At 38.1% G+C, this 8,564-nt stretch overlaps 1 protein-coding gene across 1 annotated transcript in view; it reads right to left on the bottom strand.

The window, feature by feature from the left end:
• Positions 1 to 2,813: 2,813 nt before the first annotated feature.
• AK5 (adenylate kinase 5) overlaps positions 2,814 to 8,564 on the bottom strand; it is a 91,103-nt gene continuing 85,352 nt past the window's right edge. The window contains exon 13 of the mRNA XM_009700285.1: positions 2,814 to 3,036. Coding sequence (XP_009698587.1) covers positions 2,929 to 3,036 — 108 coding nt within the window. The 3' untranslated portion in view covers positions 2,814 to 2,928. The remainder of the gene's footprint in view (positions 3,037 to 8,564) is intronic.

Raw genomic sequence — 8,564 nt, 5'->3', positions numbered from 1 at the left:
TTCAGATTTTAGTAGCCTTGGTACACTGTATACCATTGTCTGAGAAGCTTTGTAATTATTGTGACATATTTTAGTTAATATATTTTCTATTGAAATGTATAGCTTGTGATTCAGAAACACTTCATTATTTTGTAACTGTAATAGGCTTCCAGTTGCTTTGAAACTTGAATACTGAGTAATTAGCTAGAAAAGTAACTAATTTGACCTAAAAAGAGGGCAATAAGAAGGATTAATTGACTGACTGCACCTAGTAACTTTAATTATAAACTGATCAGTATTAAGTTTTGCAATAACTTTAGGTGTAGTTATTTTTTGCTTCAGAAAAAAAGTTTAAAGCATTTAATCTATTTAGAAGGTAGTACAGTACAGTTACTAAAACACTGAGCAAGTATCATATGTAAACATATCTCACGTATCTAGTATACTTAGATAAATTTAATAAACCGTAAAAAATGCAACACAAAAATTCACATGATGTTTTTTTGGGTTTTAATTGGAAAAGATACTGCTCCGAGAAGCTCTCTAATACTCTAAAAAAATGCTTTCCACATCATTTGTGGTGTTTCAAGGAAACTAGAGTTGGTAAAGGTTTATTATCAGGGAGAGAATCTATAGTAATTGTTTTCCGTTGATATCCCCCAAAAATTATTGGAAGGAAATAACCAAAGTACATTAGTGAAAATATTCAGTCATCAATTTAGGATAGCTTGGGAAGAACAAAAAGCCAGGGTGTAATTTGAATGAGATTGGAAGGAAGGAAAATTTTGAGTCTGAATCACTCAAGAAAGAAGTGTCTTGGATAAGTCCTCTTTTTATTGAATATGTATAAATATTTATATTTCCATATGCATGCATATACAGCTATTTCTCTTGCATACATTATGACCATACGCAAATAGGTATCTAATGCACATACACCCAATCAAGCTTGGGAATTTTTTTTTGTTTTTTCCACAGAGAAGACCAGAAGAAGCAGAAAGAAAAATTAAACTGAAGCTGTACGTTAAATAATTTTTGTAATTTGATCTTTTTTAAAAAAAAATTAGCAGCTCATTGTTGCCTTTGTTCCCATCCTACTCAAGTATGATACTCCACTCTTTTTAACTTCTATTGCAATTAGAAGTAATAAAAAAATACTCCAGAAAACCTATCCAGATGAATTTCTAGCTTCATGGTAACTCCAGAGTATTTTACATTTTTTCTCTCAAAAATACTACACCAGACAGCTGCTAGTGCTTCAAGGCTCGGTTTAGAACAACCTGCCTTCTCAAGCTGATGCATTCTGAAAGTCTCTTCCTTAAAGCTGTTGTACTGCAGATGTTACTGGTCACTTAATGGCACTGGGCTGGAGCTGGAGCAGCACTTCCTAGAGCATCAGAGGTAAAATGTAGGCTATAAAAGGATCCAGGAAAGAAGGAACATCCAGGATATGAAGGATAAGAACATACCTAAAACAGTCCCTTAAAAATAATTGAATTAGCATTTACAGGGCAAATGCCAAGGAAGAAAAAGAAAACAGAAGAATCTGCCCTGAATGGAAAAAGGACATATTCTGTAAGCATGCTGATTTGAGCTATATTTTCAAGTCATGTACTGTGCTTTAAAAAGGATTAAACCCACATATACTGTAACAGAAATCATTACTCCTCATTTTTGTACATGTTTTATTTGTATTTTGTCTTCATTACAAGAAAGGTAACTTTAAAAATACAAATCTGCCGCATAAAGTACAACTTTGACAGTAAAAGCAATCATGCAACCCACTGTGAATTCATCCAGTAGTTCCAGTAAGAGGATGCAATTACTTTGTAGGAATGTCAAACAAGCTTTTATTTAGCTATCAGTGTACCAAAAAAACTCCACAATATTTTGGTTAACATAATGGAAATACAGTATGACTTTTACAGACTTTTGTGCAGATATGGATATTACAGAAGCAATATGAATCAATCCCTGACAATTTCCTCTTTTGGGTTGGGGTTTTGTGGTGTTCCCCCCCCCCCCCCCCCAAGTTTTACCAATGCCAGTACAAGACAACAGATGATGATCTGAATTTTGCATTTGAAATAGTTCTGAAGAATGATTTAAAGACCTCTTCATACATTCTGGCTCATAGTCAACTTTATATGTAGACTTCAGTTAATATAGTAAAACTTCTGTTAATATGGGTAATTACTGGATTGCACATTTAACTATACAATACAATCATTACTTTCACCACAGCTCACAAATCTGGGAAGTCATTTATAATATCCTACAATTCCCAGCAGAAGACAAGGCTGTCTCAAAAATGGTGTCTGCTCCACGACAGTGGATCAACAGACTTTCACAATATTCAACCGTATGTTCACCTTTAGTTAATTTTTCTGCTGCTTCTTGTAATAATGTTCTGGGGATGTGTGGAAAACATATTTTAACTTCTAGCTTGACTAATTCCAGCTGTCTTACAGCTGCATGTAACGGAGAACAGATTTTAGTCACTAAAGCCCAAGAACAAGCTAAGTGACACCACGAAAATTAATACTGTTAATTAAAAGAAAATAATAACCAATAGGAAACTTGTATGCAGTAATCTTAATATGCTGAATGGTGAATGATGTGGTTGAAGAGCTCACTGCTGCCAGGCACTCTCTGATTTCCCATCAAATGTATGAGATCATGAAATACAAACCAGGGCTGCTGTTCACCATGCTGCTTTTAACCCGTGAGGGGCAACCAACCAATAAAACAATATAAATTCTTAGTGTAGAGTTAGCATACAGACCACTTTCTATTGAGTGTATTGTCAGAACAGAGAAAAAAGATTTCATCTCAAATAACATACCACATGCACAAATTCCAGATACCTCTCAAGAAAGCAGTACTGCTTTGAACAGCATTTTAATTGTCACTGCGAAGTGCACGGGAGGTGAGGCTGTGTACAAACCATTACTGCATTTCTGTTGAAGAAAATGCTGCCTCTTCCTTTTTCAGAAGAGAGTCAATTGTCTTGCAGACTTCCAGAAAAACAACCTCCTCTGTTCCTTCTGCATCAACCTGTGAAGCAGGCGAAAAACGTTAGCTTTGATTAAGTTACACAGAATTATCTCAGAATATAAACACTGGCACAAAAAACTGGTCCAATATAAAATAAAAGTTGTTCTGTTTCATGTTATAAGCATTCTAATGTAGAGGAGCAGCTTCTATAAACCAAATTATTCACTGTGTTTCCACAGATTTATGCGAGAAGGTTCTGTAGGCTCCATCATAGGGAGCAAAATAGGTTAATCAAATGAGGGAGCTTAAGCTCTTTCTCCTAAGTACTCATGTTTTAAAGTAAAATTACACCTTTGATATACAGAATAGTTTCAAAGATTTTTAGAAACTATTTTAATGTGTAATACCCTCCAAAAGAAACCCAATAGAATAACTTTGATATCAGACCGTTGATGAGATGAATAGCACTGACTTGTTTCTTGTAATCTAAAGTGTCAGAGTATGTGAAGCTGTGACTGACCTAAAAGCCCTCAAATAGCAGTAACTTAGCAAGGTTGTGTGTTTCTGTGCATTTTTATTTGCAAGCTTGGTGGATTGGTTCTGGTTTTATGATGACCTTTGGGCAACACATGTTTTATAGCGGCACTGGTTTTGTTGTACGAGAACTTGCTTTCATTTGAAGACTTTTTTTTTCTTTAACACCCCAAAGATTCTGTTTTGGCCAGAGGTTGTCTAGGTTATTCAAGTTATTTTTCATGACTGGACATCAACAAAAACACCACTAATTTATTCTCCTAAGCTGAGGAAGAGTGCTGCATTTTAGCAAAGAGGAATGATGTTCGTAGCCAGTAATACTTCTGTGTGTTCCCTAGAAAACGTAATGTAGCACCGAGCTTTTCTGAGCGATGACTTGCATGTCCACCCCATGCAGTGAGTGTCATGCAGGTCATTATTTGAGGAAGGAGAGCTGTCTTGCCTTCACAGTAGTGACAGATTAAGCTTTCATGCTGGCTGTGTACACCACGCAGATTGCATCTGCTGATTATTCAGTTCCTCTCAAATACCTGATCTGAGCCTTGATTCTCTACTCAAAAGCAAGTTTCCTCTGTGCTTCTCCATGCTTCGTCTTTCATGTATCCATGCCATGGAGTTTGCACACATTTAAATGGATGCATGGCAACTTTGTTAAAGCCTGTGTTTCTGAACTACATGCTGCATTTTCACCTCCATGTTGCTGACTAGGATACTGGACAATTGTAATGTTTGAAGGGGATATTCCTGGCCATCATACTTTTTGCCACCTCTTTGTTCTGCAGGAGAATAAAAGCAGTTTCAAACTTCAAAAAATGTAGTTTTGAAATAGGCCATGAAATTCTTCCCAGATACGATGTTGGCTTGCAGCCAGCTCCTGTACAGTCTGACTGCACTCCATGTACATTTAAGTCCCTTGCTGCTAAGTCTTGTGTGGGAGTCAGCAGCTGCTCATTGCAGAGATCCAGCAAGGGATTGTGTTCATGCTACGTAGCTTGGTTTTGCTCTTGGTGGCATCCGCAGATGCTGTAAAGTTTGGTCCCTTGTTGCATCCTGTTGGAAGTGCTGGCACACCCAGTCAGTCACCCTCCACACACAGTAGTTCCAGCACTGGAAATGACCGGCCTGGCCAACCTTTAAGGAGCCAGGCCTGGCTGGGGCCAGTCCTCTCAGACTCACTGCAAGGGCATCCTACAGTCTGAGCTGAACTACCCTCTGCCGTCCAGGCAAGCTTTCAGAAGCACGGTTCTCTTGCTTCCCTTGCTCTCTGTCATGTTGGTGTTTGCTGACATTGCTGCTTGATGTAATGCTGAAGTATGCACATGCTGGAATAGTTTGTGAAGCTGCAGCTGGTGCCTTAGAAAGGTCAGTTCTCAAACAAGGCTGCCTGTCTTTCAGAAGCTTTCTATGGCACAGAAACAAAGGGGTTTGAAGGGGTTACTTACTAGTAGCAAAGAGAAAGAGGAATGGTGAACCATTCTGGACCAAACGCCTACCTTCTCCAGTTAAAAACTAGCAACTCCCTTCACAGCTGCTATAAAGCAGCTTGTTTTGCCCATCTCAACTGCCAAGACACCTATTTTCATATGACTATCCCACAGGAAATACATTTCACACAGGCTGAAGGGCACAGCCATTTCAAAGCTCTCTTGTCTTAACATGTTTTTTTATTATCTTTTTATTCCATAAATACATCTGCACTGGCTAACTGATCTAACCTAATCAGCACAGCTGATTGCCATTGGCTTTTCAGATCTAGGCAGTTGTGACGAAGAATTAGGTTTGTAAGCGTGGAAATTGCCACCCTTTATGACTGGCTGGAACACTGACTTCCTAACAGTCACAGTAAAATATGGATGAGCATGACTAACCACAGTCCCGGTGCTTCCCATGCTGGCCTCCTAAATAACAAAGGTCCAATTCATAAAACTAACTTAAAGTCATGGCACAAAACTAACTTAACGTGACAGTAATTCCCAGCTAGTACCACAGTAATTCAATGACACTCTCTGCAGCTCCAGGACAGAAAACTCTGTATTTCTCTTTCTCAGATTATAACAAACCTCATAAATTAGGACTGTTTTCGAGGTTATTCAAGGCTATTGTCCTCTCATAAAAACAAGATCCAGATACAGTTTTCCATAGTGCTTCCAGTTTTGACATGCCACTGTGGCTTTAGGTAATTTCAAATACAGACAAATTTAATAAGCTCATATGAAAAATGACTGGACTAATCATCTCGATAGTACAATGTTGCTCCTTTTGGCATTAAAAGCATCCAATTAGATTTTCTGTCATCAAATCTCCATTTGTTGTAGGTTTGGGGATTTAAAACCCTAAACTTACACTGCCACTGAGAAAAACCCAACTGTCTGTAGAGAGGATCGTTCTTTCATAATGGTTATGGAAAATGTTTGTGATAAGAATCTAGTAACTACTGCTTACCCAGCATGTGACTTCAACTGATTTTAGAAAGAAACAGTAGAACATCACTGTGAAAAAAGACAAAAGAAAAAGAAAAGAAAAATGCATTTTGGTTGAATTTGTAGGCTAAGCTTCCATAGTGTGTGATCTGAAATAGTGAAGGTTTTTGGACATCCTTGTCTGTCTCTACTGTGTTTATTCGGCTTCTTCCACCCGTGCCGTAACACTCATTCCAATGCAGAGAATAAGAAAACTAATTTGACAATGTAGTCTCAAGCACACCTTGGTACGGCACGACAGATCGGTTCCTCCTCCCCTGAGTGCTCATTCAACATCTAATTCCCACACCAGACCTTTTGCTGGCCTTACACCCAGGAATGAATTTTACATTTGCATATTTAATCTGCCTGTTTCAGGACTGAAAACTTTTCGGCTGAATAGGACAAGTTAAACAGGTACCACTGTTGCCATGTGCTGTTCCCGATTTGCCCAGTCCTAAATACACTTAAAATGCAGAAATTAAAGAATACCAATATGCCAACCCTATTTTCTTGTCAAACAGGTCTATTTAACAATTCTGATTTTCTTTTCTGTGGCAAAGCAGGGACTGGGTGCTGCAGTTAAGCCCTACAAGACATGATCACTTATACAATTAACCACTATTTCACCTACAATTATTAGTGGTGCTTAGTCACACATTGCAGTAAGCTGGCTAGAAAAGGTTAATGCTGAATCTTCACAGTAGTTAGGTGGGATTTAGACTTTAATACTCCTCTTAAAATCTCAGCATTCACTCCTCTGAATTCTTAAGAAAGTGCATGGCTGGAATCTCAAGGGACATAAAGCTCACACGGGCCTTCCTGTGAAGAGGTGCTTCTTTTGAAAAAACAAGCCCAGGCAGGAATAACTTTCCAGAAGGCGGCAACTAAAGATTCCTTCAGACCCTTCTTCTCTTCCTCTCTTAAATAGCTTCTCTTCAGATGCTTTGGCCATTTCTTATCCTGGGATCATAGACTCTCCTGGATCTGCAAACAGCACCTTCAGGTAAGACATCACTTCCCTGAAGCTATTGGATGTGCCCTGAGAAAAAGAGTGCACAAGCCTCTCATCTGTAGTTACACGAAGGCCTATGGATTATTTAAAAAAAAAATATGAATGTAGATGAGATAATTTATTTCAAGGGGTCTTCAAATCAACACTTGTAAATTAACTTTGGTGGCTTTGCCTGAAATGGACTGGGAAACATATACACAGTTCTTTCAGTGAGCAGAATTACAGAGGCAGCAGCATCTTAATGGGAACATTAACATCAGTGCTGGTCAATGCTGGAGAATAATAAAACCCACTTAGGAATGAACAGATTCCCAAAGCTGAAAACATGTGGTGTTATAATTAAAATCAGGAAGAAAAATACTAAACATGTTAGACTGCCTCTAGGTAAAGTCTCAGTCTTCTGTGTATGTATATGATATTACAAATAACAAAACCCAAGGACTATTTTAGCCTAGCCCCCACAAAAACAATTGCAGTCAAAAGTATTACTAATAGTTTTTCTGCTTTCCACCTGAATTTCCTTTCTTCATTCAGAGAACATCAGAGTGGCTGCTAATGTCAATGCTTAGCAGTCTGTAAAATATGTTGCTATAAATAAGAACCTAACCCCGTGTCCTGGGAATTGCAAACTTCCCCTTTACTCTCTGTTTTTTTCAACACATGCAGCTTAAACATATTCACTGCTAAAATAGTTTTAGAACTGTAAACCTAAATGTCTATTTTCTCTTTATTTCCCACATAGCTAACAGTGACACATTTTTTGTTATCTAGTTCTCTTTGTTTCAAAACAGCTGTTGACCAGGTCTTAACTGTTTTTTCTTTGACTTTATTCTTCAAATCATTGAGCCAAATAATGTATAGGTTTGCAAGATGTGTGCTTACAGGATAATAATACAGGTTGGAAAGAACCTCAGGGGGTCATCTAGTCCAACATCCTGCTCAAAGCAGCACTGGGCACTGGAAGGATGCCACTATGCCAGGCACGATGTTTGAGTTGTGTCATCAACCAAGTCAGACTGTATGATTAAACTCTTTGAGTTCACTTATCCAGGAAAATTGCCTAGAAAAATTTCCTAAACAAGCATTCCTTCCAGAAAAGAAATTACCCTGTTTCACAGTATTTACTGTATTTCCAAAACTGAATGTTTTTGGTTTTGTTTTTGTTTTTTTTTTTTTATTCCAGCACTGTCCATTGCAGAACTGATAGGGAATATTTGGATCAGAATAGTTATTGAAGTCAATTGCCCTGTGCAAAAAAGTGCTCAGACCTACTTTTCCACTTTCACTGTAGGTGCAAAGTAAACTTTAAAATAGATTCCCACAACTGTTCAACAACACTTGGTTAAAAAAATCACTTCTCTCACCCATGAACGATAAAACGTTAACATGCTTCTTGTATGAAATTACGTTTGCTTCTGCTCCTTGCTGTACAGGCACCAGGGCTGCAGGCTTGTACCTGAGGCTGGCTGAGGGTGACAAGGATAGCCTTGGGACGATTAATTTTAAAAGCCTACCTCTGGTGAGTATTTTGGCAGTGTTCTCAAAATGGTGACAAATAACTGAGCATGTACTTGTCTACA

Source organism: Cariama cristata, unplaced genomic scaffold, assembly GCF_000690535.1.
Source record: "Cariama cristata isolate BGI_N322 unplaced genomic scaffold, ASM69053v1 scaffold2585, whole genome shotgun sequence".
NCBI lineage: Eukaryota > Metazoa > Chordata > Aves > Cariamiformes > Cariamidae > Cariama > Cariama cristata.
This window is presented reverse-complemented; position numbering and strand designations above follow the sequence as displayed.